Raw genomic sequence first — 19768 nt, forward strand, 5'->3', positions numbered from 1 at the left:
CTAAAAAAGAGCTGCAGGGAGAAAAATTGTGTTTCGAACTTTTCCCTCTATACCTTTTTTAAACATTCGTTGCCTGGACTATAATTGGCTCGCAATAATTACAATAATAAGCCAAAGAATAAGAGATGAGAGAACAGCACAATAATAAATTTATGCGCTAAATAGTGAGTGATCTAGTGCGTACAGACTAAGATAGCAGAAAACTGCAGGTAGCACTTCAAAGTAAGTCAGTTATGTTGCTTTTTACCATACATCACTATTAAAAAAATCTGGTGTGGTACACTCACACAACTTTCCTTGCTCATTGATCTATAAGCCTCATTCTTAAAAGAGGATAATTTCGGGGAATAACATTATGCTGATTGGCGGCTAAATAATTAAAACTATGATTATACTATTGTTATTGTTTTCAGAGTACATTTTCCTTTGTTTGAATAAATTATGAAATTTGATGATTTTTTAAAAGTTGTCAAAACAGCTGTTCTACAAATAAAATATCGACATGTAAGTTATTCTTTTGAATAAACTGCTCTACCTACCTACCTCATGCACGAGAAAGAGGTTACAAAGTAAATTTCTCAGGGATGGGGTGGACCCCCTGTTAGTTTTCCAGGGAGGAGACTCATGCCAGTTAATAGAGCTAATAAATAACTATACAGGGTATAAATTTGAAAAAAATCAGTCAAGTCATTTTTGAATAATCGTGATAGATATTCCGTTTAACAAAATTCATTCTTCTCAGAAATATTACGGAGCTCCTGCAGTTTTCCCAGAAATGAGACTCATGTCAGTTGATAGGGCTTATAAATAGCTATCTAGGGTATAAATTTGAAGAAAATCGTTAGAGCAGTTTTCGAGAAAACCGTGAAAAATATGGGTTTTTAGCCATTATCCGCCATTTTGAATTGAAATTTATTGAATTTCTTATTGTCGGATCCTCATGGTATAAGGACCTTAAGTTTAAATTTCAAGTCAATCGGTTAATTAGGAATGGAGTTATCGTGTTCACAGACACACACACACTCAGACCAACACCCAAAAATCATGTTTTTGGACTCAGGGGACCTTGAAACGTATAGAAAACTTGAAATTAGGGTACCTTAAATTTTTTTGGAAAGCAATACTTTCCTTACCTATGGTAATAGGGCAAGGAAAGTAAAAAAAAATCAATATAGCTTACATAAATTTAGTTTGATGTATGTGGTGGAAACGAGTGACTGAGTATAGTAGTTCATACACTTGAACAATGCAGCCGCTTTTTCTAGAGAGTATCCCTAAAATTTCCCAGTTGATATGATCAACTATGATCAATATTTGGGAATTTGCTTCAATGGTTTAAAACCCGCCTCCACAAATTTGTTTGAGCACCAAAACATCATTAAAGCTTGGAAAGAATATTGTTAATAATGTTTCAAGTTCATAAAGTGTTAAGAAGTAGTAATTAAAAGTTAAGCCTATAATGCTATATCCTCCTTTGGTTGGGGGTATTCCATACCCCTCGCAACCCTCAGTGTCCCCCAAAGTTTAAGTGCCAGTTCTATGCCAATTCTATGATCCCTACGAAATATTATTCTAGATACGCCACTATGGTGATTCAGATTTTCCTTGACACTGGCTTTCAGATTGATCGTTGCGTGTCATATCAGGAATAGGTAATACCACCATACTACATAGATACTCACAAATAGAAACACTTTATTCAATAGAAAAAAGATTACATTTCATCTCGACTGAAACATCAACAATAAGTCCAATGAATATTTACAACTTGTCTAACAGCCTTCAAATGTATCAATCGATAAAGCTTGCGATAATAATAAAATAGTCTTAACATAATAATAAATATAGCGAGTGGACCTTCGAATATAGCAGTATGTTTGCTAGATCGGAATAGTTTATGAGAAACCAAACAAATATAAATCTAAATTAGAAAGCAGTTAGTTAAAATTAAAGTTAACACAGGATACAAAAGATCCAATCTAATAGTTATCCGTATTTTTATCAAGAATATGTATTACAGAAAATCTAAAGCCTAAAACGAATGAGTAGAAGAAATTGTGACTAAATTATATTGTCAAAAGATCTATTATTGCAAAACCAATGATTCCACTGTTAACACTAGAGCTAAGAGCTCTCCTAGAGTAGAGCCAGTCCCACTCTATGGAACAGAATGCCTCACAATGATAGAAAAACACAAGAGTAGAATTACCTCCTCAGAAATGAGATACCTAAGGAGGAGGGTGGTAGGAAAAACCAAAAAAGACAGAGTGAGAAATAATGTGATCAGAGGAACATTAAAACAGGAGGAACTGATTACCAAAATGTTCAACGAAAAACCTTAGGATGGTATGGCCATGTAGCTCGGATGTGTGATGAACGAAAGGCAAGGCTGGTTATGGTGGCAAGACCGGAAGGAAAACGAGGCAGGGGACGACCACCACTGCAATGGAATCAGTATGTAGAGAGTATAGCTGATGGAAGAGGAAAAACAATGATTGAAGTAAAGAGAATGGCACAGGATCGGATTAAGTTAAGAGGATGGTTGAAGAAACCTGACGCTTAACGGCAAAAGGTATGAAAAAGAAGAAGAATAGCTGAGACAATTTCTATAAAAAAGAAACGTCATGTTACAAAACAGTTATCACATGAGCATAGGTCAGTACTGTCAAGAAACGTTAATAAATTCTTCTTCCCCCGAGATACGAAGTTGATTGTTGCCCAAACTGTTGCTGCCACTAGCAGGTGGGTCAAATTTGATAACGAGAAACACAAAGTAGCAACCCGTAATGGTATCTGGATCGATCCGCAAACAAACGCCATCAGGATCATCAATAATGATCGCCATATTGCTAGTCAGAACGCAGCAGTTTCCACTCCTCCAGTCAGGTGTGGTGAGGATACTCAAAGGAGTAGCTTAGATTCATCAATCAATGAAAGATGGGTAGCCAGAATACTGGAGTAAACCCTAAGGTGCCTGATTTTGTTCCACCGAAATGAGGTGAACTGTTTAGAAGTGGAAAATGGGTGTCTGCCAATCAAGAGATGTATGCAAAATACTCGGCAAATGTTTCCCAAAATCAGGAAAGAAACAAGTACAGCAAAATAGTTCGAAAAACACAGGTAGTTGTCTATCTTTATTGAAAAAACACGAGCAACGCATAAGCAGTGTGTCATCTCTAAGTAATTTATATACAACCCAAAGTATTTCGACTAAAATCTCAGAACCAGCTGCCTGCAAACCACAGCCATCTTCAACCATTACCTCGCAAAATGTACAACCGGCTCAAACCGATATGTCATCTCAAAACACGTCATCTGCAACTCAAAGTGTTTTGACTAAAATCTCAGAACCAGCTTCTTCAAACCACCGCCATCTTCAACCGTAGTCTCACAAAATTTGCAACTGGTACAAACCGGTTTGTAAACCTGTCCACACAACGTTCATCCTCTTTTAATTCCGGAAAGCATTGGTCTGATTTTTCATCTACAATAGATGAAACTTTATGCTCCAGTACAAATGTTCCTGCGAAAAAATTGATTGAAACTCAACCAACTCACAACAACCAACCTGTTGTTTGGTGCTGGTGATGAACTTGTGACTGATGTAGATAATGTGAGACCTACAAATACAGCTAGTGGTGATAATGTAATTGACGTTCAGGCTAAACATGAACCAATGGAATGTGAGGGAAATGTTGAGAACCCCACAAATACAGCACATTTCAATGATGTAATTAAAGTTGAGCAGTACATCTAATGAAATTGAAGTACTATTAGGACATGTATCTGATGAAACAATAGAATGTGAGAATGTTTGGAATCAAACTTCGGAAGTTGTGCCCATGAATCAGTCAGGAACGTCTTTACTAATATCTGTGTTTATTTTGCAATACCTGGTGAAACATCAAAGAAAGTTCCAATGATATAATAATATTGTGTAGTTAAAATTTTTCATTGTATGGATTACAAATGTATACTGATTAGAAACTGTAATATGTATGTAAACAGTATTTATTGTTCGTCAATTATTGATGGGAATTATACCTACATTGATCAGAGTGTTATTTATTAACTATTAAGTTTTCATGAATCTGACAAACTATTATTATTCTCCATTCATTATCAGTTTCATGAAATACTTTTGGAAGACTTACATCAATTTGTAATAACCTCCAGATTAAAAAATATGATTTAAATTGTTCAGTAAGAAAGTTTTTAGATTTTTACCGGTTCTATGTGATTGATGTGTTTTAAAACTGAAGCAGCTTTAAAAAACATCAATCACATAGAACCGGTAAAAATCTAAAAACATTTTTACTAGAGTAAGTGGCAATTGCCTAGATTGTGTAATATTCCTGTCTCTAGTTTTCTTCAACATTTTCTCTCCTGTTAGTAAAACCTCTTCTGTTGGATTTGGAGTATACGACTAGGTAGTAGTTAATTAAAAGTGTGCACTAGTATGTGTGTCTATTCTCTCCATGCTGCCAAATTTCAGTCTACAACGTGAATCACTCAGTATTTTCCAAATAATAGTTTCTAATCAGTTATTTGTAATTCATACAATGAAACGTTTCAGCTGCACAATATTATTATATTATTTGAACATTCTTTGATGTTTTACCAGATATTAGTAAAGGCGTTCCTCAAGACTAATTTATGGGCTCGACTTCCAAAGCTTGATTCCGAACATTCTCACATTCTATTGTTTCATCAGATGTCATGTTCAACTTCAATTTCATTAGATGTACTGCTCAACTTTAATTACATCATTGAAATGTACTGTATTTTTGTGGGTTCCACATTTTATTTACATTCCATTGGTTCATGTTTAACCTAAACGTCAATTACATTATCACCAATAGCTGTATTTGTAGGTCTCACTCACATTATCTGAGTTCTCTTCACATCTCTTGATTAGCAGGCATCCATTTTCCACCTGTAAACAGTTCACCTCGCTTCGGTGGAACAAAATCAGGCACCTTAACCTAGCTCCGCAGTGTAGGCTGGATGCTTGTCTGACTCGGACTAGGCGCTGAGACAGCAAATAATAGCAGCGTTGGTGGGAATGCGAGCGGCCGCAATAACATCTTCCACCCAGCAATGGTCGGCGTAGTTCCGCCTAGCGGACAGACGAAAGATCATTCCAGTCGGTTATTTGATCCCTCAAGCCAGGCTCGGCCAAGCAGCCGAGACTATAGAACAATGGAGTGACGGTCTTATTCGCGTTTATCAGCAGTTTTTTTTCTCGCGATTATTTTGTTTTTTGTGTTACCTATAATCAATAATAACTCCAGTCACCAGTAAAAAGTTTCCAGAAACGTGGTGTACTACCATATTAATGACTTTTCATGATGATTTTTAATTATTTAAAAACATTGTTGACATTCTGAGCCTTCAGGCTAAACTTGGGGACGCTGAGAACGAATCTGCAATCAGAATTTCTCTATCACGAAAAAAACCCAGCTGTTGATCTTCCGGCAACCGTTAACAGTCATCCAACAATGCGGCCGAAACACTTCCAAGCCAGACAACCATCTCAAATGACAACAACGCCAAGCTGTGAGAAACCATCCTGCACTGCGGCGCTAGGTTAAACCTAGGGTTTACTCCAGTATTCTGGCTACATCTTTCATTGATTGATGAATCTGAGCTACTCCTTTGAGTATCCTCACCACACCTGACTGGAGGAGTGGAAACTGCTGCGTTCTGACTAGCAATATGGCGATCATTATTGATGATCCTGATGGCGTTTGTTTGCGGATCGATCCAGATACCATTACGGGTTGCTACTTTGTGTTTCTCGTTATCAAATTTGACCCACCTGCTAGTGGCAGCATCACTTTGGGCAACAATCAACTTCGTATCTCGTGGGATGAAGAATTTATTGACGTCTCTTGACAGTACTGACCTTTGCTCATGTGATAACTGTTTCATAACATGACGTTTCTTTTTTTCTAGAAATTTTACAGCTATTCTTCTTCTTCTTCTTGATACCCTTTTGCCGTTGAGCGCCAGGTTCCTTCAACCATTCTCTAAACTTTATCCAATCCTCTGATCACACTATTTCTCACTCTGTCTCTTTTGGGTTTTCCCACCACCCTCCTTAGCAATCTCATTTCTTAGGAGGTAATTCTACTCTTGTGTTTTGCTATCATTGTGAGGCGAATAGAAAATGAGGGAGTTTTTAGTATTTGAATAATTGCATAAATTATATAATTGTAACTGGTATAAATTATTATTATTATAAAACAAGATTAGCTAATTGTATAGCTTTTTCGTCGCTTTATAATTTTGGATTACCATTCCTAAAAAAATGTGATGCGGTACGAAAGTTGGCCATTCCAATTTAATTCATGTTTGCATTTAATTTGTTACAATATTTACCTTTCAAATGTATGTGCAGCTAATTGCTTATAATTGATGTCGGTTTTCAGTAGTCTTCCTATCATTCGTTTTAGGCTTTCAATTTCCTTTAATATTCTTGTTACAAATACGGTAGGCCTAACTATTAGATTGGATCTTTTGTATCCTGTTTTAACTTGAATTTACTCTAACTAACTGCTTTCTGATAATTTAGATTTATATTTATTTGGTTTCTCATAAACTATTCCGATCTAGCAAACATTCGAAGGTCCACTCGCTGTATTTGTTATTATGTTAGAGCTATACTACCAAGTCCTATACTCCAAATCCATCCAACAGAAGAGGTTTTACTAAAAGAAGAGAAAATGTTGAAAAAAACTAGGGTCAGAAATATTACACAATCTAGGCAATCGACACAATATAGTGGTTATCACCTGCTTCAACTTCAAAACACATCAATCACATAGAACTGGTAAAAATTAAAAAAAAATCAACTTACTGTTCGATTTAAATCATATTTTTGAATCTCTAGGAAATTAACCATGGATATAAGTAAGTCTTCTATAAGTATTTCATGAAACTAAAAGTAAATGGAGAATAATAATAGTTTGTCAGATTCATGAAAACTTAATATTTAATAAATAACACTGATCAATGTATGAATAATTCCAATCAATAATTGAGGAATAATAATTACTATTAACTTATTGAGTATGTAATATCGTTAATAACATTCAACTAAATTGGGTTTAACATGTTTCTTGCAAATAATTATTGGTCAGCCTACTGATACTGATAATACCTACTGATAGCTAATAACATACATACAATGAATTGGTTAATATTGAATATACAGTGAATACTAGCTAGATCCAGTAAATGAGTACAAATAATATGTGTAAACCACGAGTCATAAAAATATCTACAATAATTGTATTTTTAAAATATTTTTTGCCTAACATTTTGCTGCCTGAAATAGTTGATAACTTTTGAAATAGGTAATTGGTGTGAAATTGTTACAAGTATGCTTGATCACACATTAAACATAATTCACATGAAAAATATTAGTAACAGTAATCTAAATGAAAGTAACTGTTACCTGGTTGGAAGTAGCTGATAATACGACTAAATTCTAGTACATTACGTCATAATATCGCATATAATAAATTATAGTACATTCCGGCATTGTATCTCAACTACTATTAAAGATATAGACTCATTTTTTTTTTGAAATGGGTGGAAAAATGAAATACCTGTTTCAACCCTAAAACAGCAGTTTATTCTACAGTACTTGAATAAATACTGAGAATCAGACATCACTAAGCCCAGGATTCACAACATTTTAGCATGGATCTTGAACTTGAATACTTGAACTAGTCAACAATTTATGAACATTTTCATCACTCGTGGCACATTAATAGCCTAACATTTCTAAACATGCGTCCTAAACTTCAAACTGTAAGCATTTCTTGGGAGTAAAATGGATCAATCAATACAAACAATTTGAAATGAATAAATATGATATGAAATATAGTATTAATAGACGTACATAAAACCGGGCGACAATTTGTCATTCTTCTCAATTTGCAGTTTCATTCATTCAACACAATTGAAGTATAATCACTCACATTACAAAGTTTTATATATTCACATAACAAAGTAACTGCAGTTTGCATTTTTAATTCCAAAATAATTTTGTATAACTTTGTATCTTTTCAATCACTTACTGTAATTCAACATCACTATGGCTTATAACAGCTATTCGTATAGAGACCCTTCTAATTCAATACACTACCTACTTAAACGTTCATCAGCACTTTATCGACACTTATTTTCCACACATTTTTCATTCATTCAACACTTCAACTCAACTATAATTTCCATACACATGTAACTGTAGTTCGTATTTTCAATTTTGAAATAATTTTGTAGCTTTTCATTCAACACTTATCATTCATTCACTCACATTCACATGCAACAGCTGTTTGAGACACATCAGTGCGCAGGCGCAAGCTATGTGGCGGGGTTGGGCGACGAGAACTTGGGCTGGATGATGCTGGTCTTGCGCGCCGGGACACTCTCGGGCGTCGGAATGGCGTCGCCTGTACCGAACGAAAGCAGTGCCTGAGGCGGCATCTGGCGGGAAGCGCCACCCATTGCTCCACCCTTGCCCCCCGCGCCACCCCCGCACGTCTGCTTTGCCATCTGGTAGTCGCCAGAGTCGAAGTACTTTTGCTGAAACAATACAAAAATATTAAATATTTCGAAATTTAATTTAAAATTAAATACAAAAAGTACTATCTCTTTTAGCACTGATCCAGCTGTTAAAAAGAGTGGAATCCCTACAACTACCATGAAATATCATGTCAAATAATGTGTTTCGGATGGACACATTTGTCGTCGGTCCCAGCTGCCTCAAAAACAGTCCTTAGGTCTTGCAAGAGACCCTGAAATTGATCAGGAGTGACCTGACACCAGACCTGAGCCAGCCAGGTCACTCGATATTATCAAGTCAAATAATAGATTCAATAAAAAATGTTACCTTTAAACGTTTGAGCTCTTTTCCTCCGCTTCAGTTCAAATTATATATTAGTCTCAGACTGACTTTTTCAAACAAATATGGAATATTAGTGATTGAGGGCAAGGAAGTCTGAATAGGAGAGGAATTTCTTCAACTACATCATATAACATGATAAATAAATATCGGGGGACAAAGCTTTGCTCTGGAGTGTAAAAGCATAGAAAATTTGTAACGAAAGATTGAATTTATAGTTTGTATTTATTTATTCATTTTCTCAGTCGTATAATTATTTTTACAGTTATATGAAGAGGTACAACAGGCTTATGCCCAAAACTGTCCGTTTTCAAATTTATACTACAGTCCAAATCAAAATCAAGGTTAAGCTACTATCACTCATCAAAATAACAATCTATTCACACTTCAAAAAACAAACACATCATTAATTACAAATAGATATACTATGAATTCGATTTAGACTGATATACTATGTTTGCTACAATATTTTTTTTATATATTATGTATCACTAACAGCATCTAGTTACTATTTTGGACTTTATGAAGTGAACATGTTTTCTGAAAAAAAGAGAAATAAACGAAAATAAGTTTATCTTGCTAAATTTTTCTTCTTATGAGATCAGCTGGATCATCCCACACACATGGACTATTTCACTCTCTTCCATTACGGTATCGACAGACGACAAAATTTCCAGCTGTTTTTCCAAGGACATATTTATTCTTTTAATGTACTTCAGTGAGTTATCCAAGGGTTGAGACCTAGTGCAATCGAATCTTCATATCATATACCTACTTTGTTCCAAATTTCGTGAAAATCGTTAGAGCCGTTTTCGAGATCCGTTGAACATAAATATATACCCATATAACCACATAACCAAATAAATAAATAAATAAATATTTATAATATAAATATAAACAGGATACACACGACACGGATAGATTAAAAACACTTCCTGGTTGATTGACAAAGGGGGCCCAGCCCCCGAAAATTCTCGTTTAAATGTAAATTTTCAAGTGTTTTTAATCTATCAGTGTCGTGTGTATCCTGTTTATATTTATATTATAAAACTTTAAAGTGTTTTCTGTTAAGTGCTATATATATATATATATATATATATATATATGCGCTCGCGTCGCCTGCCGCGGTCGGTCACCTCCCGAAAAAACGAACTGGTGAGAAAGAACTGCTGAGCCGTCATAATAATTATATTAATCAGAATAATGAATGGGAAGGAATGGAAACTAGTTAAACCTTCGACTTTCTTAGTTCCAGAATTTGAAGAAGTTGAAGATTATTATTATATATATATATATATATATATATATATATATATATATATATATACAGAAATTGCTCGCTTGATATAATAGAATATGGTAACATGTTATCATGTTATAGTAGTTTCTCGGGCCACTCCCGTGTATCGGATGGACACGTTAAACCGTCGGTCCCGGCTGCCTAAAAAGCAGTCGTTAGGTCACGTCAGAGGCCCTGAAATTGATCAGTTGCGACCTGAAAACTCTTGACACCAGACCTGAGCCAGCCAGGTCACACGATATTATTATTATTATTATTATTAGTAGTACCTAGTTGAAGGAATTCCTCTCCTATAAAGTGCATAAAATTCCTCTTTCATGAACTACATAGAATCAAACTAAAATTCTGGTACAGTAATGTCAGATGGTTAGTAATATATCTTATGGAGGCTGAGAAAGAAGCAATTGAGGGGAAAAGTTACTATATTGAGGTGCACGTTATAATGGCAGTGTAGGAAGATAGGAGAACAGCGTTGCCGATTCTCTGCCTTGCCACTGCATTCTATAGAGGATTGGTGATTCTGGTATATCTAATGTAATATAAAATGCTCATTCTTGTTTAGAATAATCAATTAATATCGGGACACCGAGCTTCGCTCGTTATTAATATTTGACTTTTGATAAACCGAACACAATTCTTCAAAATGATTGGGGAAGTACTAACAGGCACAGCCCAAAACTGTTTCTTTCCCAAATTTTGATTCATACACTATAAATAGTCCAGAAAGTAGGTTATTTTCCATACACTTAAATTCAGGTTCAATTTTCAGTTCAAACATTTGTAAACAAAAAAGTTCTAATTTATATTATATACAAACCAAATTGAATAACAAAATAACACTCACTAATCACTTTAAATTGTCAAATAATGATCAACTTTGAAAATTATGATATACTCTAGTTTAGGAGGAATATCATGTCATGTGAACTCGATCAAATGATTTTGAAGCTATATTCACCATAGTTAAAGTTGGTGGAATTGGATAAATCTTTCGGATATTGTAATATTATTATTTTGGAGCTTCCAGATGACTGAATTGATCCGATATCCTTGACATTATTGGAATTACAGACGATTTCTTGAAAATCGATATATTTTTGCCGTCATCTTGTTTTTTTCATGATGACAAACATTTTTGAGATTGCCATCATGGATGATCTCTTTCTACACAAGAGATTGATACCATTCCCAAGTCTGTACCTCCTCCAAGAAGTCATGAGTTACACGGTTTTCCAATTGTTGGGATTGGCATTTGGTGGAAAAAGCGTGTTTTCCGCTGCAAACTCATTTTCCTCATTACTCATTTTCGATGAGTCAGCGGTTAGACACCGAAGTGGTAACATGTAGAGAGTGTTTAATAGTATTTCAGCAATAGTATACATAGTTATATGTATCGTTTAGTGTAGTTTAGTGTCGTTTACTATATTCAATAGAACAATAGGTTTGCTTACGCTGAAAAAATAGAGCCGGCTTTGAGTGGAAGTAGTACGCGTGTGCGCGCTCGTGTCGCCTGCCGCGGTCGGTCACCTCCCGAAAAAACGAACTGGTGAGAAAGAACTGCTGAGCCGTCATAATAATTATATTAATCAGAATAATGAATGGGAAGGAATGGAAACTAGTTAAACCTTCGACTTTCCAGAATTTGAAGAAGTTGAAGATAATAGCTGCAATTCATCACCACCACCATCAATCACCATGAATGAAGGAGATATTGTTTTAAAGAGTTTCGTTATGTCAAATGTGCTGGTAAACACAGCTCCAAGGATTGCACAAAGGCAGCTGGAGAAAAGCCAAAATGTATTCATTGTGGTGAAAATCATCCAGCAAGCTATCGTGGGTGGTGTTGCTATCGAACTGCAGAAGATGAGAAGCAAAACCACCTGGTTCTTCCACCGAAATAGCAGCTACAAGATTGTCAGCATTGATAAACCCTTATCATATGCTGATACTACAAAAAAAGGACTGGATAAGAAGATGAAGAAAAACAATCACGAGGATGGAGTGCTACAAACTTTACAGATGATACTAACAAAGCTGGAAAAGCAAGAAACCCTACTATCCTCCTTTGAAAAAAGGTTACAGAAACTGGAAAGCAGCACCAACCCGGCTGGGAGCAAAACGAAGCAATGAACCGCACACTGAAAATCATGGCATGGAATGCCAATGGCATACTCCAGAAGAAGCAAGAACTAGAATTAGTACTTAATAATGAAAAAAATAGACATCTGCCTTGTTTCAGAAACACAACTAACCAATCCTATCTCAAAATCAGAGGCTATAGAACTTATCATACCACACATCCAAATAATTCAGCAAGGGGAGGTAGTGCAGTAATTGTGAGAGAAACTATACAGCACACTGAAGAAAAAGAATACTAAACAGATGAAATTCAAGCTTCTGTTATATCACTGGAACTCAGAGGATGTAAAGAATCATTAGCAGCAATATATAGCCCTCCAAGACATCTACTAAAACAGCAAGACTACATAGAATTCTTCAAACATCTTGGAAGAAGGTTCATCATAGGAGGAGACTTCAATGCTAAAAATACCCATTGGGGCTCCAGGATAACCACTACAAAGGGTCGAGAACTGTTTAGTGCAATCCAGCAATTCAAATGTGAAGCAGTATCAAATGGAAACCCAACATACTGGCCAACAGTCACAGGAAAAATTCCAGACCTGATAGACTTTTTCATCATCAAGGATTTCTCCACGAACTACATCAAAATTGAAGACAGCTGTGACTTGACATCGGATCACTCACCAATTATACTCACATTGAGCGAGAGTGTAATAGAACGAGAACCAACTGCATTTCTCTGCAATAGATACACAAACTGGGAACAATTCAGACTCTTACTGGAAGAAAGCATAGATTTTATTTTATTTCACAAGTCTTACAAGCAATCACAGTGGTAGCCTACATCATAAAATAAGAATACACTTTAGGCCTACAATAAAAATAAGACGATGTCAGCACCACAGAAATGACAGCGATATACAAATATATATATTAAGAAATATTTACTCTCGCAGAGGCATTACTGCATGTGTGCGAGAATGAGATCTCAATTTACCACTTAGAAGTAGAGATCAGCTTGATGTGGAAATTGAGAAATTTGTAACCTCCATTCAGCAAGCAGCCTGGGCATGTACACCTGAAATAAAAAGGAGGAGTCAAGGCAACAACTATCCTTCTGAAATAAAAAATCTTCTATTACAGAAGAGAAGAGCAAGAAGGAAATGGCAAAACTCTAGGGATCCAAGAGACAAGACTGCTGAGCAACTTATCCCAGCAGCTCAGAAGAGAAATAAAAAATCTAAAAAATGAAACATTCTCCAAGTATCTCACTGAGCTGACTAATGAAAAAAGTACTGACTACTCCCTATGGAAAGCTACTAAGTGCATCAAAAGAACTTCATGCCAAAATGCACCCATTAAAAATGTGGATGGTACGTGGGCTAGAGACAGCAAACAAAAATCAGCTAGGTTTGCAAATCATCTGGAAAACAGATGACAGCTATGATGATGATGAACATCTGCCACATACTGTTCAAGAATCAGGGAGGATCACACCAGTCACTGTAATTGAAGTGGAAAATATGATCAAGAGTAGCATCAAAACCAGGAAGGCACCAGGGTTTGATCTCATAGCTGGAGATGTATTGAAACAGCTTCCCAGGAATGCTATCTTGAAGCTTACATTCCTTATAAATACATCCTTCAGGCTGAGATATGTCCCAGATTACTGGAAAGTTGCAGAAGTCATAATGATTTTAAAGCCTGGGAAAACACCACATGATGTTTCATCTTACAGGCCAATTTCTCTCCTACCTGTTATTTCAAAATTATTTGAAAAACAGCTTTTAAAAAGATTGAAGCCAATTATACAGATTAAGAAGTTGATACCAAAACATCAATTCGGATTCAGAGAGAAACACACTACCATAGAGCAAGTCCACAGAATTACCAATCTGATTGAAATGGCTCTTGAAGAGAAGAAAATTTGTAGTGCAGTATTCCTGGATGTTGCCAAGCATTTGATAAGGTGTGGCATAGAGGCCTATTAGCAAAATTGAGAACTATGCTCCCAATTGAATACACTGAAATATTGGAGTCATATCTAGTGGGAAGATATTTCAGAGTCAAGCAGGAAGCCGCCTATTCAGAGCTGAAAGAAATTAGAGCAGGAGTACCTCAAGGTAGTGTTCTTGGGCCAGTTCTCTATCTACTGTATACTAGCGATCTACCTGAGTTGGAAAATGATACAGTGGCTACATTTGCTGATGATACAGCTGTACTAACTCTGGGCGACAACAGTCAGGAATCTATGAGGAAACTTCAAGATGCTGCTGATGAAATCTCCAGTTGGGCTAAACTGTGGAAAATCAATGTGAATGAGACCAAGTCTGTCCAAGTCAACTTCACAAACAGAAAATGTGAGCAAATTCCCCTAGCCATCAATGGAAAACCTGTTCCATTTGCTAACGAGGCTAAATACCTAGGCATGACTCTGGATGCAAGGTTGCGTTGGAAAGCACATGTGAAGAAAAAGAGAGAAGAACTGGGAATAAGGTATAGAAAAATCTACTGGTTGATAGGTCGAAATTCTGCTCTTTCAACCTACAAGATCCTCATATACAAGCAAATCCTGAAACCCATATGGATGTATGGAATCCAACTCTGGGGCTGTGTCAGCAAGAGCAATGTTGATGTAATTCAACGATTCCAGAACAAAGTTTTGAGGAACATCGTCGATGCTCCAAGATTCAGCCGGAAAGTCGACATCCACAGAGACTTGGAGGTGGAGTTCGTTGCAACAGAGATTGGGCGCTTCGCACGCAAGCATGCAGACAGGATCCAACGGCATGAAAATGAAGAAGTCGCTCAGCTACTTGACAACACACATATGCTGCGCAGATTGAAGCGGACCAAACCCTTCGAGTTGTGTGGTGCTGTGGAGTGAAAGTGTCAAAAGCAGAGCAGTGTTGATAGTGTGAATGTGTATCTTTAATACATGATAACTTATTTCATTACTATTATTATATCATTTATATTTTGTCAATAATTTCAAGTTAGTTGCTAGAAGTAGTAGTCCTGGTGAGAACTACCTATCTTATTAATATTTAACCCATTATTATATTAGGAAAAAATTGCTCATTAGTCTTTTTAGACTAGATTGCAATAGAAATTGAAAAAAAATTCCGATGACGCTTCAACTGTAAAATATGGACTTAAAGCCTCCATGTCATTTTAAAGCTTTGGAAATATAAAGTGTTTTTTGGGTATTGGTCTGTATGTGTGTGTGTGTGTGTGTGTGTGTGTGTGTGTGTGTGTGTGTGTGTGTGTATATGAGTGTATGTGCGTCTGTGTACACGATATCTCATCTCCCAATCAACGGAATGACTTGAAATTTGGAACTTAAGGTCCTTCCACTATGAGGATCCGACACGAACAATTTCGATGAAATGCAATTCAAGATGTCGGCTAAAATGGCGAAAATGTTGTCAAAAACAGGGTTTTTCGCGATTTTCTCGAAAACGGCTCCAATGATTTCGATCAAATTCATACCTAAAAAATTCATTGATAAGCTCTATCGACTGCCACAAGTCCCATATCTGTAAAAATTTCAGGAGCACCGCCCCATCTATGCAAAGTTTGATTTTAGATTCCCAATTATCAGTATTCAGATACAATTTAAACTAGAAAATTTAAGTGGAAAAGATTCAGCATGAAAATCTCTACGATTATGTTCAGTAACATTTTCACCTAAAATTGAAAATAAGCTCGAAATGCGAGAAAATAAGATTATTCAATTGCAAACTGTTGGCAACTGTTCATTCTATTGAATCATTCACTATGAAGAGATAGCAGACTTCGTGTGTCTGCAGCGCTATTGTCCTGTCACCAGCTGTCTCAGATCTTAGATTAGTAGATTTGATATGCGCGGGAACACTAGCGTCAGTTAATCAATTTTCATAACGGCAAGGAAAGTTGTGTGAGTGCGCCACACCAGATTTTTTAATAATCAGGTCTTGTTCATTTCAATAGAACAAGAAGCTATCGCAATGGGTAGATTCATTTCGGAATCGGATTATTCACTGTAACGCTTACCCCTTTGGCTAGCTTCTTCTGTAGGAATGCAGAATGGCCTCTGAATCCAGGTGCATTGGGGAATTTCGCCTTCAGTTTTGCCTCTTCGAGTTTCTCCAATTCACTAGACGATAGCTGCTGAAAAAATTAAAACATTAAATGTCTATTTCTCAAAATGAAAATGAGGGGAGAATTTATCATCCACTTTAAACTTTCAGCATACCTTTCATATAATAAGATTCTCAATGATTCTCATCGTCAAATGCTAACAGTATGAATCATGTATCATAATCCTAAAATATTATATTAGCTTATTTTAGTGGCTATAATTGCTCCAATAGTCCAGGCAATAAATGCTCAAAAAAGGGTATAGAGGGAAAAGCTTGGAAGACAATTTTTGACCCCGCAGTTCTGTTTAGGATAGTGAGGAGCAATTTTTGACCCCACAGTTCTGTTTAGGATTTGAGAATAAGACAAGTATAGTTTGTGTAAAATAAGTTGAGACTTGGCCCTCCATCCGAAGAAACTACAGGGTTGCCAAATCGTGTATAATTGCAACTTTCTCAAATTTCCAATTCAACGTCAGAATTGGATGTAGAATATTATCATCCTCGATATCCTAGTAGTACTAAAAAAGCTTCAGGGTTGAAGGATTAAATTAATGACTATGTTCGTCAATGTCGAGACATTTCGAGTAAAAAACATGAAATTTTCGACATGCTAGAAACTTTTCTCAGAAATAGTTGAAATTATTTTTTCAACTGTCAAAAGTAGTCGGAAGATCGTATTTTGGTCTCCAAGGAATTTCAAAGTTGGGAGAGCGGCATGGTATGCATTGTGTACCAAATTGTATGCTGAAGGCTGGCAATTTACAAGATATTTGACTGAATTATTTTAAACGCAAGCAGCTGATTGCATCTAGAAAGGCTGCAATGGGACACTGCTTGGATTATTCGAGGCGAGGTTGTCATTTTCACTATTTATAATCAATATCGGGAAACGAGCTTCGCTCTGGAGTACAAAAGCATAAAACATGCATTACGAAAGAAGAAATTATAATAACATTCATACAGAAATGTTCTATCTAATCACAGTAAATTGAGATTAATTACCAAAGGGAAGGCGAAACTTTCCCTCCCGAAGGCCCAGTTGCACAAAAGCCGGTTAGATTTTAATCCTCATTAACTTCACGTGAACTAAATCAGAGAAGACCATTTCAAAAAGATGGATCTACTGGAATTAATGAGGATTGAAAATAACCCGGTCTTTTTGCAACCGGCACTAAGTACCTGATTGAATGATTACAAAAGTTCAACAGCTGAGTCATAATTTTGACACAGTCCACCACACATGAACTCGCTCACTCACTTCCATCACCAACAGACGACACAATAATTATTATCAGCTGTTTTCCCAAGGATGATTTATAATCATCCTCTTAATGTCCTTCAGAGAGGACTAGTAAGACTAAGTAATTCCCTGTAAATTTATTGCTTGTATTTTGTCTATAACGTCGCGAGTGGTCATTCCAAAGACCTGGTGTGCAGACCAAAGGACCTGAGATTTAAGGTTTTTCAGATTTGTTTCTATGATTGTAATTGGTGAATCCATGATGTCAAATTTCAGCTCATTCTGAAATTGATATTTCAATATTGAATTTTAGCTACTAATTTTTTCCTCCTCTACTGAAAAAAAAAATTGAGCAAATATCTTTAATAGAACCAGAGATACATAGATTGTTCGATTACTGCTTTGATGATAATAACAAATAAAAGTATCACAGTTTCTAGGTCTTTTCACACCTAGCGTATACGTCTTCGAAATTCGTATTTTGAGACCATGAAGGTGCTTTTTTAAAGTCGCGGACGCGGCTGGGGCATATAAACTATAAATCAAATGTAGTAGTCACTGAGGGAAATGAAGTTGGCAAAAGCAGGTTGACCGTCTGTGGGAAACAGTGGCCAACCAAGTTGGCAACTAGGTTTCTAACCAAGTTGTTCGTCTATGGGCCGCTTTACCTTCACTCCAACACATCACAATAAGATGTAGCTCACACAATATAAAGAAAACCATTAAGCTCAATACAGTCCGTTTATTCATGTTTTACAAACTTTATTTAAATCATTAACAGTATCACAACAGTTTTTACTTTTATTCCCACCAAAAACAACCTGTCTCCATTCCACTTTGACTTCATCTTACACCTAAGTAATATTATCAACATTCCAACTTCATATAATTTTATAAGTACTGTGTATAAAACTAAAAATATTTTATTTATCAATTATTACTTGATATTTAGTGAAAAAATTATAATTTATGTAGCACTAGCCTACAGATTCTAGAAACAACGTAGTAATTTATTTTTGAAATTAGTTTACGTCGACTAAACGACTTTAAAATAAGGTTAGTTTTCAAACAGTTATAACCTATTTTAAAATAAATATTTTAATTATTGTAACTCCACAATTTTTTTTTTTAATAAAAAATATAATTAATTGAAAACTACAGATTCTAAAAACAACGTAGTAATTTCTTTTTAAAATTAGTTTATGTCGACTGAACGACCAATATACGGTTAGTTTTTAAACAGTTGTAACCTATTTTAAAATGACTATTTTAATTAACAATTTTGGCTTGCACACCTTGAAAGAATGAGTTGATATTTCAATGATAACTGGAATGAAACGTTTGCTCGTACACTATGCTCTTTAGGGCTGTGTTCACAGTCAAAGATTAAACGAAATTAAATCAGGTGGCGGCTTAAACTCAAAATAAAACACATTATAACAAACGAGACTTGATACGGATTTAATTCAGTTTGAAATGAAATTTAGTTTAAACTGTGACTGTGCAAACGGCACCTAGTAGTAAAAAATTTCAACATTTTTAAGCATTTGACTCACCATGGCTTCAGGTTTAGCAGTTTCAGCTAGAATCTGAGGTTCATCATTGGTAGCAACGGATTCATCTTGTCCTTCCATAATTGAATATTAAATTCCAAAGATCTGGAGAATTTAAGGAAAGTATTATACCGTAAGCTCTTTTAAATCAGAATTTTAGTGTTAAACTTCTTCAAATAAATTTCTTGACGGTCAACATATTAAGCCTACAAATACTTACATTAATAATCAAATTCAAAGAAAATATTACGGAAATAACTAATAACCTCAAGTAAGCTAACAAAAATTCACTCCCACTCACACGTTCTAGCGCCAGAAGTCAGAACTTGATCATTTGTTAGCTACCAACACTAGAAATATTATAAAACTTTTAATAAAGAATGAAAAGATAATCACTAATTTTATTTTTATCAAGTAATAAAAGCAAGAGTATTATTATAATTTATTCGTTCAAATTATTTTTTTAGGATAAAAATCATACAAGTACAATAATTCCTAATATGCACCTGCCTTTTTGATAGAAATAATACGGATTACAGACAAGCAAGCAGC

At 35.5% G+C, this 19768-nt stretch overlaps 1 protein-coding gene across 2 annotated transcripts; it reads right to left on the bottom strand.

Annotated features, from left to right (window-relative positions):
* Positions 1 to 1675: 1675 nt before the first annotated feature.
* LOC111055418 (cAMP-regulated phosphoprotein 19) lies at positions 1676 to 19750 on the bottom strand. Of its 2 annotated transcripts, none has more exons than XM_022342625.2 (4): positions 19437 to 19750; positions 19220 to 19321; positions 16335 to 16448; positions 1676 to 8598 (listed from the first exon to the last, which is right to left on the bottom strand). In XM_022342625.2, exons 2-4 carry the CDS (start codon positions 19295 to 19297, stop codon positions 8377 to 8379), a joined length of 414 nt encoding a protein of 137 aa, XP_022198317.1. In that variant the 5' UTR covers positions 19298 to 19321; positions 19437 to 19750; the 3' UTR covers positions 1676 to 8376. The 2 variants fall into 2 exon arrangements, with proteins under 2 accessions (XP_022198317.1, XP_022198316.1); XM_022342624.2 differs by having other exon boundaries at positions 16335 to 16451; positions 19437 to 19593.
* Positions 19751 to 19768: the final 18 nt, after the last annotated feature.

The sequence above is a fragment of the Nilaparvata lugens genome, chromosome 2, assembly GCF_014356525.2.
Source record: "Nilaparvata lugens isolate BPH chromosome 2, ASM1435652v1, whole genome shotgun sequence".
Lineage (NCBI taxonomy): Eukaryota > Metazoa > Arthropoda > Insecta > Hemiptera > Delphacidae > Nilaparvata > Nilaparvata lugens.